Source organism: Ictidomys tridecemlineatus, chromosome 10, assembly GCF_052094955.1.
Source record: "Ictidomys tridecemlineatus isolate mIctTri1 chromosome 10, mIctTri1.hap1, whole genome shotgun sequence".
NCBI classification, from domain to species: domain Eukaryota; kingdom Metazoa; phylum Chordata; class Mammalia; order Rodentia; family Sciuridae; genus Ictidomys; species Ictidomys tridecemlineatus.
The window spans coordinates 34322053-34337094 of NC_135486.1; the positions used below are offsets into that span (position 1 = coordinate 34322053).

Consider the following 15042-nt stretch of genomic DNA (forward strand, 5'->3'; position numbering starts at 1 on the left):
CTGCCTCCTGATGGAATACAACAAGAAGCGCCCAGCCCCATCCATGAAGTGTTTTGCCACGAACTCAGGCCTCCAGATCTAAGCACCATTCTGTAGAAAAGATGGGCTCAGAGACCCATGTTAAATGACACCTCTGAATTTCCACCAGCAAAACTCCGAATATGGTCAATTCTATAGAAGAAAAGAGACTCAAGAGACATTTCAAATGAATGCAATTTGTGGATCTTGTTTGAATGCTGATACAAACAAGCCAACTGTATAAATGGTCACACATTTAGGAGGCAATGAGAGATATCTGAATCACAATTGGATGTGTGAGGATGATAGAAATATTTATGGATAAAATGATGTGATTCTTGGAATTTGTTTCAAAATAATCCAAGTTTGTGGAGCTAGAGAGAGAGAAGTGGATGGTGATATGGATGAAGGGGTCCTGGCCGTGTGTGGATGTGTTGGTAAAGTTGGTTGGGGTGTGTAGGGACTTACTGGATCACAACCTCTACTGTGTATATGTTTGGAGATTTCTGTGATAAAAATTCAACAAAAAAAGCAATAAAGAATATGGACTCACAACTTAATTCTTCTGCCACGATGGTGGTTGATTTGGTGTGTGTGTGTGTGTGTGTGTGTGAAGTGTGAGTGAGGTTGTGTATGCGTGTGTGTGTGCTCTCATGCTCCATTTGTCCAAATTCAAGTTGCAATTCTGGGAACACCTGTTTTCTGAGGGAAAGGCCCTGCTGACAGGTGTAGAGAATGCCCTAACCTCACAGGCCCGGGGTTGCCAGGTAGACAGGCAGAGACATGGAGCCCTGCTCAAGGGACTGCTGGGGCGAGCCCCACACGGTTATTTCCACGATCAAAGACTGAGTAAAACTGCCGAATGAAGACATCGCCCAGGATCCAGAGAGGCCCAGATGGAGGCTGGATGTCGAGTCCTTGAAAGCCACTGCTGCACAACTTCATTCCATCCACAAAGTCCTGAGGTCACAATGAAGTATGTCAATGACATACAGGAGAAGAGGGGAGCAGTGCCGCCCCCATTTTTGCTGGTGGATCCATCCTCCCGCTTCATATAATCCTAGCCCAGTTTGCTCAGTGAAGTATTTGTTTGCACAAGTTCACTCATCTATGTTCTACAACTTCGAGAACTGCTCGTCTGCCGGGCGGGCACCTTCACCCCACCATCGTTTGACAGTTAGAAAAACTGAAACCTTATTGCACGTCCAGAAAAACAAAAGGCTTGGCACTAGAAGACCCTGATTTAAATCCTGGTTCCTTTCGTTTCCTGTAAAGCTCAAGTTCATTTTTTTTTTAGGGAGACAGATTACACTGTAAGTGTAATCTAACCACTGCTATCTTCTTATTGATGTTCTCGGAGGAATCATTTGAGCGAGCTTTTTAAAAAACAGAGCAGGGAGGCTTCCCCTGTTCTGTGAGAAGTGTACAACCCCTGCCCCCCCCCCCCCGCCCTAAAGCTCATGTGTAAAACAATGCAGGAAGGTTCAGAGGAGAAATGATTGGGTTGTGAGAGTCTAAACCCAATCAGTGACTTAATCCCCAGATAGGGATTAACGGGATGGTAACTGAGGCAGCTAGGGTGTGGCTGGAGGTGGTAGGCATTGGGGGTGTGACTTTGGGGTGTATATTTGTATCTGGCAAGTGGAGAGCTCTCTCTCTCTCTGCTTCCTGATCATCATGTGAGCTGCTTCCCTCTGCCACACTCATCCTTCATGTTGTTCTGCCTCATCTCGAGCCCAGAGGAATGCAGTCGACTTCTGTGGACTGAGACCTCTGCAACTGTGATCCCTCAAATAAACTTTTCCTCCTCTACAACTGTTCTGGTCAGGTCTTTCATTGCCAAAGAATTGCAATGTTGGAAATCGAGGCCAGTGGTGGTGGAAGGGACTCTAGGTTTCCAAAATGCCCAGGAATTTCCTTTCTACCCTGCCCTCCACACTTGAGAGTCTACTGCAATAAAAGACATTCTCTTGCTTGCTGAGGAATGTGAATTTGAATGTTAGAAGAACCTCATTCTGTACCCCTCCCCCAAGCAACTCATATACTGAACCATTTACCTAACCCCAAGAGTCTCAATATTCTCATTTATACAATGCGATAATAGCTGTCATCAGACTTAGTGGTCAAAGGGATTCAAACTGTCAGTGGATAAATCCCAAGGGACAATCTCAGAAAACCCCCTCCGTGGCTTGCCTAAGGTTCGTGGCTATTTCATGGCAGAACTGGAAATGAGAACTAGTCCAGTGGAGTTGCCATCATAGAAACTGTGTCCCTGTTGGGGGGGACTGGCACATCAGGACAGGACAATGTGGGAGGGGGCTTGGGGTACATGTAGCTAAGTGCAGGCGACTGTTGACAAGGGGAAGTGGCAGGCTTGTGGGCAAGGCCCTGTGACTTGCAGAAAAAGGAAATGGAGCTTACCAGCAGCGTGTAGGCAGTTGGGCTGAGGGTGTAGGAGACGCCGTTGATGATGAAAGTGATATCTGGCATGTCGCTGAGGTTGGCACACTCCACGGTGTACTAAAACAGAGCACAGGGACCCACTCAGAGGCTGCTCATTTCCCAGGAGAAGGCTGGACTCTGCTGCTCCTCTCCCCTCCCCACCCCACTCACCTCTCCATCCATGGGCGCCGCCCCAATGGCCTCCTGCAGCTGCTTGATCTTGTGGGAAGGGCCAGTGATGAGGGAGGTCCCTGTGTCCACAATGGCCTGGCAGCCCTCAGAGCAGAATGTCACAGTGTCTCCCACCAGGATTCTGAGGGCAAAGGGATCATCAGCAGCCCTGCTTCCCCAGGTCCCCAGCACCTCTGCTCCCTGTAGGGCTCTTTATTGTAGCAGAGCACTTGACGATGCCCATTTTAATCTCCCTTCACATCACATGGGTGTTTAATCATCTCAATCTCTCTCTCTCTCTCTCTCTCTCTCTCTCTCTCTCTCTCTCTCTCTCTCGCCTGAGTTCCATAGTAAGAAATACACTGACTTTTTTTGTGAGGGGTACCGGGGATTAAACTCAGGGGCACTAGACCACCGAGCCACATCCCCAGCCCTATTTTGTGTTTTTTATTTAGAGACAGGGTCTCACTGAATTGCTTAGTGCCTCAATTTTGCTGAGGCTGGCTTTGAACTCACGATCTTCCTGCCTCAGCCTCCCGAGCCACTGGGATTATAGGCGTGTGCCATTGCGGCCCGGCAACACTGACTGCTTGATGTAACACACATACAATTGAAGGGCACTCTGATATTTCCTATTGTATTACATTTCATTAAAAACTGCAGGTCAGGATCCCCGACAATGATGTCATGGCCCATCAGTAGGTGCATCCCCACAGTCTGAAAGGGCCTCAAGTAGGCGGTGAGTATCTCAGCTTTTCTACTCTTTGGTACCAAGCAGAACCTGATACTTGAATGATACTTCTTTGAATTCCCATCTAGCACGGCTCCAGGTACACAGCAGGCATCTAGTTGCATTTCCCCATTTCTCCACACCCATGTACTGTACTGTTTTTAAAGGTTCAGTTTCAACTCTACTCCCTCCATGAAACCCTTGAGGGATCTCCAGAGAGGAGCTGTCCTGCCCTGTTTGCTGGGCCTCTTTGGTGGCTCCTCCTTGGCAGCCCTGACCATTTCCACTTTATGTGGTAGCTATTTGTGTGACTGTCTTTGCATCCCCATGTCCCTCCGGCCTTGCTTTGCGTGTCAAATAACATTGAACCAACACAGGGCAGCAGGCGGCATGTTGGTATTGGCTGTCTGTTGAATGAGAGGTGCACCCCACATACAAGGAACAAAGCTGCTTCTGTCCCTGGTCACTAATTCCTCTTCCTGTACCTTTGCTCAGCATCTCCACACCTTCAAACCACAGCTTCCGCTCCTAATGACCGGCAGTGTCACTCAGTTTGAGTTGTGTCTGTTTTGAGTTCTACCGCCAAGCGGCCGCCACTTCATGGAGGATACTCACTTATCCAGCGCAATCTGCCAGTAGGCTTGCTTGGTGACCGGGACCCAATTCAGGCTCCCGGAGAAATGAGAGCTGTCATAGCCTCCGAACGTCAGCTCACTACTTGAGCCACCTTGTGGGTCACTATATGGAGAGAAAGGCAAATTGTTAAGGAAGGGCCCCATGAGGAAACTGAGGCTCTGGGAGAGGAAGCCATGCAGGTGGAAGGATTTATATCCAGGCTGGTCTGACTGCAGGGCCCTTGCTATTGCCCTTCACTGCTCACTTGTTCCTGGGACAGAGGGAGCAGGAAGCCCTGCAGGGGAAAGCTCAGGTGCCCAGACAGCCTGCCTGTCCTACGGTTCTGCCCAGGCCTGTCCTGACCGCAGCCATGCTGGGGATGAAGCACAACCTGGGAGGGGGAGCTCAGAACTTTTCATGTGGGATGAGGAAACAGGAAAAATGGGCTTATGTTGGATCAGGGTGAACCCAAGCCAGGCCTACCCGGGAAGGAGTCAGAGGGGTAAGAAATCTCCATTCCATATAGGGAGGATGAGATGACCGCCCACAAGCCCCTGGCAAGAGTACCCAGAGGCACATAAGCCTCAGGACCTCTTCAACTATAATGCATAAAGTTTTTGCTTTATTTTTTGGTACTGAGGATTGAACCCAGGGTCGCTTTACCCCTGAGCCACACATCCCCAGCCCTTTTTATTTTTTATTTTAAGACAGGGTCTTGCTAAGTTGCTTAGGGCCTCACTAAGTTGCTAAGACTGGCCTCAAATTTATAATCCTCCTGCCTTAGCTTCCCACTTCGCTGGAATTACAGGCATAAGCCACTATACCCAGCTACCATGTCTAAAGTTTTATTTAATTGTGGTAATATATGCAGATAGCATAAAACTTCCCATCTTAACCATTTTTTGAGTGCTCAATTCAAAAGAGTCAAGTACTCTCACATTGTTGCCAAACCAACCTGCAGAACTCTTTCAATCTGCAGAATGAGACTCCATGTATCCTCCTTCCTCCTCCTCCAGCCCCTGGCAACCGCCATCATACTTTCTGTCTCTATGCTTTTGACAGCTCTAGGTACCCTATGCTAGTGGAATCATATAGGATCTATCTTACTGTGACTGGTTTATTTCACCTAGCATACTGTCCTTGAGTTTAATCCATGTTGTAGCCTGGGTCACAATTTCCTTCCTTTTTAATACTGAATAATATTCCATGCTATGGACAAACAATGTTTTGCTCATCTGTTAGCAGGCAATTCTTTTTCTTGTCAGTTCAATTTGTTCCTGCCTCCCCCAACTCTGAGGATTGGTTTTATTTTATTTTGCCACAGTGTCTAAACATTATGCCCAACATGTAATAGGAACTTGATATTTATGGACTAATAAAAATAAGTCAATTCTAGAAATCCTTAAATTCAATAATTGCTGTAGAATTTACAAAGCGCTTGTCACAGCTACTTTATGAAGCAAACCCCATTTCTTCAGAATCCAGAGAGGTTAAATGTTTTGCCCAAGATCACACAGCTGACAACAGGCCAAGCAAGGGATCCAAGTCAGCTCTTTTGGCCACTAAGTCTGGGGCACCATGTTGTCTTCCTGGGTGGGCTTGATGGGCCTTACCTGCTCATGTAGACAGAAAATATGGGCAGATCCACTAGGTTCTGGGCCATCATATTGTCAAATACTGGAGTCACACCTCCAGCAGCCAAGGAAGGGTATCCCAAACCCAGGATTCCATCAAACTCTGCATTCACAAAGGTCTGGCCGGGCTCTTTGACACTTTCTCCAAACTGCTGGCCAATCACAGTCAGTCCCCCTACCTGCAGGGAGAAAGCCCATAGGAAAACTGCAGAGGGGATGGCTGGCAAAGGTTCTCGGACCCCTGCATCCTCCCTGTATCCTGAAGCTACTTTCCTTCTCAACTTTCCTTAATAAAATGGGCACAAAGATTTTTGGGGTGAGGGTACTGGAAATTGAAGTCAGGGGTGCTTAACTACTGAGCCACATCCCCATCCTTTTTTTTTTTTTTTTGTATTTTATTTAGAGACAAGGTCTCACTGAGTTGCTTGGGGCCTCGCTAAATCACTGAGGCTGGCTTTGAACTTGCTGTCCTCCCAAGCCACTTCTAGGATTACAGTTGTGTATCACCACACCCAGCTAAATATTTTTTTTTGCATTTAATTAATTTCTTTTGTGCAAATTTAATTGAAGTAAATAAAGTACAGATATAATAAGTATTCCATGGTATAACATATCACCATATTTATCTATTCTACCACTGATGGATATTTGAGTTGTTTCCTGTATTTGACTATTACTAATGGTGCTGGTTGTATACATCTTTTGGGAAATACATGCATATTTTTCTGTTGGATATAGACCTGGGAATAAAATCGCAAGATTACAGGGAATACAAGTGTAATGCATGAGTAAATAGGAAAAAGAGTTTTTCATAATCATGGTACCTATTGATATTTCCACTACTAATATTTTGGGAATTCCAATTGCTCAATATCCTCACTAACACTAATTATTTCCTGTCTTTTCCATTTAAATTTTCTAGTTGATGTGCAGGGGGTTTAACTGTGGTTTTAATTTGTATTTTCTGGTAATTAATAAAATTGAACATTTGGATATCCCCTTTTATAAAGTGAGCTATGGTCATTTTCTTGTTGATATATTCCAGAATCAAGTCCTTTCTCGTTAATTACAAAAATCTTCTCCCAGACTGTGAGTGGTGCTTTTACCCTCTTAATAACATTTTAAGTTGAGTAACAGAATATATGAATTTCAATGCAGTCAAGTCAATTTTTTCCTTTATACTAGTGAGTTTTATAACTTGTTTCAGAGAATTATTTCACCCTGAAGTCATGAAAATATTTTCCTATGTTTTCTCCTAAAATTTTTATTGTATTATGTTTTACATTTAGATCTATAATCTACCTAAGGTTCATGAATCTCAGAGTGACCTAGCACTATTTAATGATATAATAATATACCATTATTTCCTCCGCATTCTGCCATAACATGTTCAACATAAGTCAGGTGATTGTTAAGGCAGTTTCTGAATTTTAAATTCTGTTGCATTTGTCCATTTTCTTAATCCTGTGCCAATACTAAATTACTATGGTTTTATAATAATATTTGGCATTGTTTTCCTTCATCAAAATTATCTTGGTGTATTACATTATATTCATATACATGTTAGAATCAGCTTATTAATTTCTAATAAAAATTGCTGCTGTTTTGATTGGGATAAGATTGGATAAGTAGATAAATTTGGAAAATTTAGACTTCTTTATAAAACTGAGTCATTCAATCTGTGGGAATAGTTTATCTTTCAATTTATGCAGACCTTTTAATTTCATTCAGTAATGTTTTAAAGTTTTAGACTACATTCTTTGTTAAATTTACTTCAAGATAGTTGATGTTTTTTGATGGGATTAATAGTGCCATTAACAAAACATATTTTATTGCTTTTTTCCTGCTTTATAGAAATACAAATTATTTTTTGTATGTTGGCCTCATTTCCTGAAACTTCACAAAGTTCAGTTATTAATCCCAACATTATACTTGTTGAGAGTTTTGGATTTTCTATATATATAATATTATCATATGTTAATGATAAGACTATTTCTTCCTTTTTTGTCTTAATTATCTGGATTTTTTTCTTGCCTTATTGCATTGGCTAGAATCTTCAGCACAATGTTGAATACAGACAGTAAAAATGAACTAAACAGAATCAAATAGTGATTCTATTTGTCTCATTCATGATCTCAGGGAGAAGTCTCTCAACAATTTACCATGAAGTGTAAAGTTTGCTGTGAGCTTCTTTGTTAGATGTTCTATAACAGATTAAGGAAGTTGCTTTATATTCTAGTTTTCTAAGAGTTTCTTTTTTTAAGTCATGAATAGATATTGAATTTTATCAGTTGAGAAAATCATATGACCTTTCTTTTTTTATTCTTAGTTGATTAATTTTAGGGAGAAATGACTTTTGGTTGGGATATATTATCCCTTTATATATTACAAGATTTTATTTGCTAGTATATAGGTCATTGGCATCTATATTCACAGGAGAGAAATTGGTCTGTACTTCTAATTCTTATAATATCCTTTTTAAGTTTTGAATTAACTTATTCTGTTCTCATAAAATGACTTATGAAGTATTTCTTCATTATGAATTTTCTGTTCTTGATAGCTTCTATTTTAAATGTCCACAGGATCTTTATTAATGTCCTCTTCTTCATTTCTAATATTTCTAAGTTGTATTTTCTTTCATTTTTCTTGACTAATTGTGCTAGGATCCACATTGGTGGGATCCACATTGCTCTCTCACTGTCCTAGTCCCTTGATGATGGGGGTGTCCTGCAACAAAAATTTTTTATTGCTCCTTGAAAAGAGTTAATTCTTGGCTTTGTTGATTTTCTCTGTAATCTGATTTTCCTATTTCATTGATATCCTGTTGGTCTCTTTACTATTTCTTCCCTCTTGCTTTCTTTAGGTTTGATTTGCTGTTGCTTCTTGATAGTTTTCTTATTTATCTTTTACTTGAAACAGAAGCTTAATTCATTAATTTTTAGCCTTTTCTAATACATGCATTTCAGATTTTAGTTGTCCCTAAAACTGCATTAGCTAGCTATATCTTTGAACTTTACTGTGGTGTGGGTACACACACATACACACATACACACACACGAGATGGAGTATATTTAGATATTTGACTATACGCAATTGTAGATGTCGGCTAGCAGCATACCTTAGAACATTGTTTCTGTCTGAGTGCTATAGCTTGAAGTCTACAGTTTGGGCAGCAGAAAGGGAAGACTGATGTCAAGTGGAAATAGAATCAATTGGAACCCCCAAGGATGAGAGTGGACTAAGACCCACATTGCTGTCTCACTGTCCCAACCACTTGATGATGGGGGTGTCCTGCAGCAAAAGCTGACACTCCTTTTCACAAAGGAGAACATGCACCTGCCCTGGAGCAAGAAGCACTGGAGGAAGAAGCAACCCAGGCTGGAGATGCTGTGGCACCAACCAGGTGAACCAGCTCATGAGTGCAAGCTGTGGACTAGAATTCTCCTCTTTTTGCCAATTTCAATGGAAATGGTTTCAATGGAAAACACAGTGTATTATTTTATCTCTGTGTTTTATATGTACATATTTCGACATACAAAGTGTTTTTCTGCTTCTGTTTTCCACTTAATAATATACCCCTATCCACTTAGAAGTGATTTTATTTTTAAATCAGGGATTAAAGCCAGGGACATTTAACCAATGAGCCACATCCCCAGGCCTTTTTGTATTTTATTTTCAGATAGGATCTTGCTAAGTTGCTTAGGGCCTTGCTATGTTGCTGAGGCTGGCTTCGAACTTGTGATATTTTTGCCTCAGTCTCCTGAGCTACTGGGATTATAGGCATGCATCTGTTTTTTAGAACAGATGTTCATGAAGGCTAGCCCCTGCTGCTCTTAGATAGTTCTTACTATCTCTAGTAAGAACTTACATAGTTTCTTAGAACTGAAACTACAGTCATCAGGAGTTGGTGACCTTTATTTTCCAAGGCGTAGGCCTAGACCACTGCCCATAAGCCTGTATAAAGTAACCCTGCAGGACCAGGACCCTGCTGGTTCTCTGTCCTCATATCATTCTGAGTCCCACGGTTTTGGAAGTCCTATGATCTTTGGCCAGAGGGAGTTGAAGGAGCAACCTGTGCGACCTAGGCCCTTCGTTTTGATATCTGGATTCTTCCTGGTCTCCGCACCTCAGACTTTGCCCACTTATTTCACTGAGTCCTCCCACCCCTAGCAGCATCCCGTGGCTTGGACTCCTTTGCCTTTTAGGATGGAGGCCTGGTCTTGTCTCCTCAGACCCTCTGCAGACGGGTGTCCAGCCCTACCAGCAGTCTTTGTGCTCTGGGGACAGTTTCCCCTGGGAGCTCCCTGATGTCCCTCTAGGGCCCAGAGAGCTGAGCAGACTGACACACTGCCACCATCTCTGGTGGGGGGGGGCTGCTCCCCTGCCTGCCAGGCTTCCCCCTTTCCCTAAATCCAGCCTCACTCCCTCTTTCCACCTCTTCCCGAAGCAGACCTGAAACTGCACCCCCAAGTCCTCCCAACAATGTTCCCTCTCAAGTTTCTGGCCAAGAGAGAAGGAGACTCAGGAATTGTACTCACAGTGACTTGGTCGGCTCCGATGATCCCAGACAAGCTCCCGGTCCCATACTGAATGGAGAAAGAAGTGCCCAGCTCACTGTATGTGTTGGACTGGGAGGGGTGGAACACGGGGTGTGACTCTGGAAAGCAAGGGTACGGTCACTGCTCTCATCCCTGCCCTAGAGATGTGCCGTCTCTTCCCTCAGCTCCCAATACGGAAAGGGCACCCCCAGAAAAGCTGACCATGGCCCTTCCTAGTGAGCCTACTTGGAGATGTGGCTTAATTGGGGAGCAAATAGTTGTCCCTGGGCAAACCTGACTGCCCGCAATGACCTCATGAGGCACACCTAGATAAGTGCCATTTATCAGGCGCCAACAGCAGTCTCAGCCAGTTGGTGTGGGGCAGAGCCTGGACTTCAAAAGAAACTCAGGGGTAAACAATCACCACTCCAGCAAAGTACTCCCGACCCTGCCCAACCTTGGGGATAACCTGGGTCAGGGTTTCCAGGGACAGAGGAGGTTCTCTAGAACTTGCCCCACACAGACTAAGACATTTTTCTTTATGTCTGTCTTCTTTTTTCAGTTTTCACTGAAACTGCTGAGTTACCTCTGGGCAATGGACACACCCATGCCATTGTGACCCACAGCCCCACCTCTGGGGGAGAAGGGCCACCAACTCTTCTCCAAGTAGGTGAACTGTTTGTACTTAGAAACTACAGTCATCAGGAGTTGCTGACCTTTATTTTTCAAGGTGTAGAGTCGGTCAAATGGAACTTTCTCCCATGTTCTTTTGGTGTTCCAGGGGAAGTGAGTCATAAAATCGAAGTTTTATCTTTTCAATGGCTAGGTTTCTCCCTCCTAATTCTGACCAGTATGAAGTTGTTATCATAGATAGCAACCACATTTTCTTTCTCTCCCTGGCCCAGCCCTGTTTGAGCTGTAAGCAGTGCCAGGCAGACCCAGAGAAGGGGAGGGGAAACTCGGTGTGGCAGGGATAGCCAGTTTCTGGAACCCCTTGTTCCCCAACCCCAGAGTACCTGGCGTCCCAGGACTGGACCCCAGTCATCTCCCACAAGGGCTCCTGTCCCCACTTACTGCAGGCTGGGCTGGTGCAGTACACAGAGGGGACCCAGAGATTGGAGGAGCCAGTGTCAAAGATGACAGTGAAGTTCTGTGGTGGGGAGCCAATGGAGATAGTGCCAAAGTATTCTACCTGCAAGGAGGGAGAGAGGGAAGGAGGCATGAGTGGAGGGCAGGGGCCAGCAAGGGACCAAGGTAGAGTGTCTAGGGCCCCAGCAGAGGGTACAATGGATTGGCGCTTACAGAGCCTAGGAGATGGGATGGCTGGGACATAAAAGAAGCAGAGGAAAGGTCATGAAGGAGGAAGATCTCTGAGATCTAGGAACTGGGAGATGTGGGACCCTGCAGCCCCCAGGCACTTGGTTTGATTTTACTTGTATTTTCTGGATTCCTAACTTTGTAGCCAGGCAGGGGACGCAGGAGCAGCTCCACATTAGGGATCAGGGCACCAGCTGGGAGAAGTCAAGTACTTTGCCTAAGGGCATAGTTAGTAAGCTGCCCAGCCGAGTGCAGAAGTGGGCTCCTTCCATCTGGGATGCCTGCATCCTTATCCCTTCCCTCCCGCAGAGAGCTCTACTCATTCTGGTCTTTCTACAAAGTCCACAGAGACCCAGGGGACCAGTCCTTATGAATCACCCAAACCAAGAAGTCCACAGTGACCTTCAACACTGCTGAAATGGCCCTGTAATGCCCTGAGGCTGAGCCCTCCTCCCCTCTCCCCGGCCCCATCCCCAAGATGCCTCACATCCAAGTAGTTGATGAGGGGCTCGTTGGTGCCCTGGTCCTTGGTGCAGGATTCGGTGAACTGGATCATGTCCAAGTTCTGGGATTTCCAGAACTCGGAGAGCTGGCCCCGGGCCCGCAGCTTCTTCCGGAGGGACTGGTGCCTCTTGAGGGCCACCCTGAAGACAGACGAAGCCCCATGTGAGGAGAGGACGCAGTTCTACCTCCCTCTCCTCCCCTCCCCTGCCCCCCTTGCCTCTGTTCAGAGGTTAACTAGGAACTGACACAAGAGCAGAGCCGCAAGGCTAGGGTGCAGCCAGAATCAGCACCTCCTCTGCCTCCAGCCAGGCAGCCTCCTCTCTGCCCTGAGACTCTCAGAATCCTGCCGTGGAAAAGCTCTCCCTCCTGGACACAGGCTCTTTGAGATCTAGGAACTGGGAGATGTGGGACCCCCCCATAGCATAACATGAGCTGCATCAAAGCTGATTTAAAGGGACAGTAAAACTGGGTGGCAGTCATGGTTGGCCTCTTGTGGGAGGTACTAGAGGGTTTTGAGCAATAAACCACAAGGGCAATTTTTTGCTCTATGGTGGCAGAGGAGTTCCCCAGGGCTAAGGGCAGGTGCCTCTGGAGCTCATTCGAGGCCACACACAAAGTGGCCCCTGGACACCTTTCCCATGGATCCCCATGGTCCTCAGTTTCTCGACATTTCCCATAAGCTGTCCTCCCCCAGGGCAGCCCAGAGCTGGGCTGGGGTTGGGGATGCAGACAGGGGCTGTGCCAGTAGAACTCAGTGCCGGGGACACCCCCTCACCTGTGAAGGGCTCCTTGGGCCTGTCCCAGGTCGAGAAGCGCGAGCAGCAGCAGGAGGAGGGTTTTCATTGTGGTCCAACCAGCAGCTTCTCTCTCTCCCCACTGGAGTCTGCTTCACCCTCTCCTTCCTTCTCTCACACAGAGTGAGGACAGAGTGTGTTAAGTGGGCCGTGAGCTGGCTGTTGAATTGGGGAAACAATTCTCCCCAACACTGAGACCTGCCCTGCCCAGCCCAGCCCAGTCTGAGGACCCAATGATAAGGCCTGAAGTCACTAGCCAGGCCCAAAGTAAACAGTATGTGTAAGCGGACATTCCTTCCCCACCCCTCTGTCCCTTCTCTCCTGCAACAGTCGTGGGGGTCTGGGGTGGGAACCTGGGGGTCCATGCAACCTCTGAGAGTGAGAGAGTTATTCCAGGCTCAGCTTCTCCCGGGGTCTCTGGCACTCCATGCTGACTCTAAGAAACCCTGTGTGCATTGGCTGAGAGAGTGACATGTCCCTGGATAGCAGGCACCATCCTATTGAACTGTTACTGTGAATGGTGCAGCTGAAGACTTCAGAGAGGCAGAAGCTCAAAATATTTTTTTTTCTGTATTTCTTGTGTCTCCTGAAGAATTATAGCATCCTCATCCCTGAGCTGTTGAAAGGAGCATAACCAGAGCCCCTCACAGCTTTTCCAGGCCTCTCCTGACCTCCCACTTGCCCCTGTTCACTAGGATTAGAGGCCCAGGCTGGAAAAAAGGCTGATTGGTGTGCGCAGCTGTGGACCACCTGGTCCCGAGTGGGGTACACACCGGCTCACCTGTCTGCCAGGAACCCCAGGCTCTGGCTGGATTTCAGAAATTCTGACAAAGGGTGGACACATGGGGCCATTTGTCAGAACAATTGATTCTGTCCTCTTTGGAAACACCAGAGAAACAGGAAGTGCTCTGCTCACAAATTACTGTTTGCTCCCCGGCTGGAACTGAACATTGCTATGGAAAACCATTGTGGACAATGGGAACAAAAGGCTTTGAGCATGTGCATGATGGTTGGCCGTGACTCTTAAGAAAAGGCAGGTGGGGGAACACTTGGGGTGCAACAGGACTCTGAGGGCAAGAGTGGAGCCCAGAGTAGGTAATCATTCAGCCTCTCGGTTCAGGGAGAGGGCCTGGGGGGAGAGTACTCAGGAATGAGGATAGGAGGCTGGCTGGATGCAGAGCTTTTCTGTGTTTCCAGAACTTTTGAGGCTGTTAGCGGTAACACCATGTAATCGTCTAATTGTTTTTTAGCTTCAGCTTTCAGAAGATAAATTAGTGATAAGAGCTCTGTGGAAACCAACTTTACCAGAGCTCAATAGCTCTGAGGACAGAGTGTGTTAAGTGGGCTGTGAGCTGGCTGCTGATGACGGGGGCCCAGGACTGCAGGGTAATCTTGGCTCTGGCAACAGCTTCTGCTCAGCATGAACTGACCAACTGGTTGGAAAGTGCCCCAACCTTTTCCTTCCTGAAATTGATCAATGAAGGAAAATCCACTCGGGTATAGTTGAAAGAGGGCTGGGCTGGACCCCTGAATCTAGTCTTTGTCATTAACTTGCTATCTAATGCAGAGAAATCAATTCTCCCTGAATCTAGTTTCTTTGTCTATAGAATGAAAAGTTTGGGCTGGATGTCCACAATAAGACTCTTTTGGAGGCTTAAACTGTATTTCAGACTCCGAGTCAAGGAATATATAAGCACTAGCTCCTTCAAACCTGACACCAAACCTATCAGATCATTTTAAATCCATGATTTTTACACACCCAGAGGGTTTAAGTCACTTGCATAAGATGCTATGACCAGGACTGAAACCCAGGTCTGCCTGACTTGAAAGTGGCTTTCTTTAACCATGTTGCTGTATTGGATGATCTTTCAGGTCTTAGATTCTAGAATTTCTTCCTGAAAGCAAAGGCAGGAAAGGGGTGGGGAGGAGAGAGAGAGAGAATAGGTGCTGCATGTCAGAAAACTTGAGGTCTTTTTTATCATAAGAAGAGGTGTGTACAGGGTGAGGTGTGGAGGTGGAGCTGCAGGGTGAGGTGTGGAGTTGGAGCTGCAGGATAAGAAGTCTCATTACCTATTTTTTTTTTTTGTAAGCATTTTCTATTTTGCCTTCAAGGAGCCTCCCAGTAAATATCATTATTGTATCGCTGACAGGTGCAAAAAATCCTCCCAGGTGACCCTCTGCAACCCCAACCCACAGAATTATATATAAAAAAAAAAGTTTCATGTAAATCAAATCATTTGTTTATTGCAAAATGAGAGCACCTGGCATTGACATGTATT

General features: G+C 45.8%; 1 protein-coding gene across 1 annotated transcript; it reads right to left on the reverse strand.

The window, feature by feature from the left end:
* Window positions 1-206: 206 nt before the first annotated feature.
* Window positions 207-12927, reverse strand: Ctse (cathepsin E). The gene is made up of 9 exons (XM_021729257.3): window positions 12745-12927; window positions 11953-12109; window positions 11223-11340; window positions 10149-10267; window positions 5590-5789; window positions 3977-4099; window positions 2632-2773; window positions 2440-2538; window positions 207-978 (listed from the first exon to the last, which is right to left on the reverse strand). The coding sequence occupies exons 1-9, from the start codon at window positions 12810-12812 to the stop codon at window positions 814-816; spliced, it is 1191 nt and encodes a 396-aa protein (XP_021584932.1). The 5' UTR covers window positions 12813-12927; the 3' UTR covers window positions 207-813.
* Between the last annotated feature and the right edge of the window lie 2115 nt (window positions 12928-15042).

Excerpts from the sequence above, each read along its gene's own strand:
- Ctse (XM_021729257.3), bottom strand. The coding sequence starts at position 12,812 with ATGAAAACCCTCCTCCTGCTGCTGCTCGCGCTTCTCGACCTGGGACAG. Across the intron at positions 12,110-12,744 it reads GCCCAAGGAGCCCTTCACAG|GGTGGCCCTCAAGAGGCACC; the intron begins GTGAGGGGGTGT and ends GTCTGTCTTCAG. Across the intron at positions 2,774-3,976 it reads TGGCAGATTGCGCTGGATAA|AATCCTGGTGGGAGACACTG; the intron begins GTGAGTATCCTC and ends CTTTGCCCTCAG.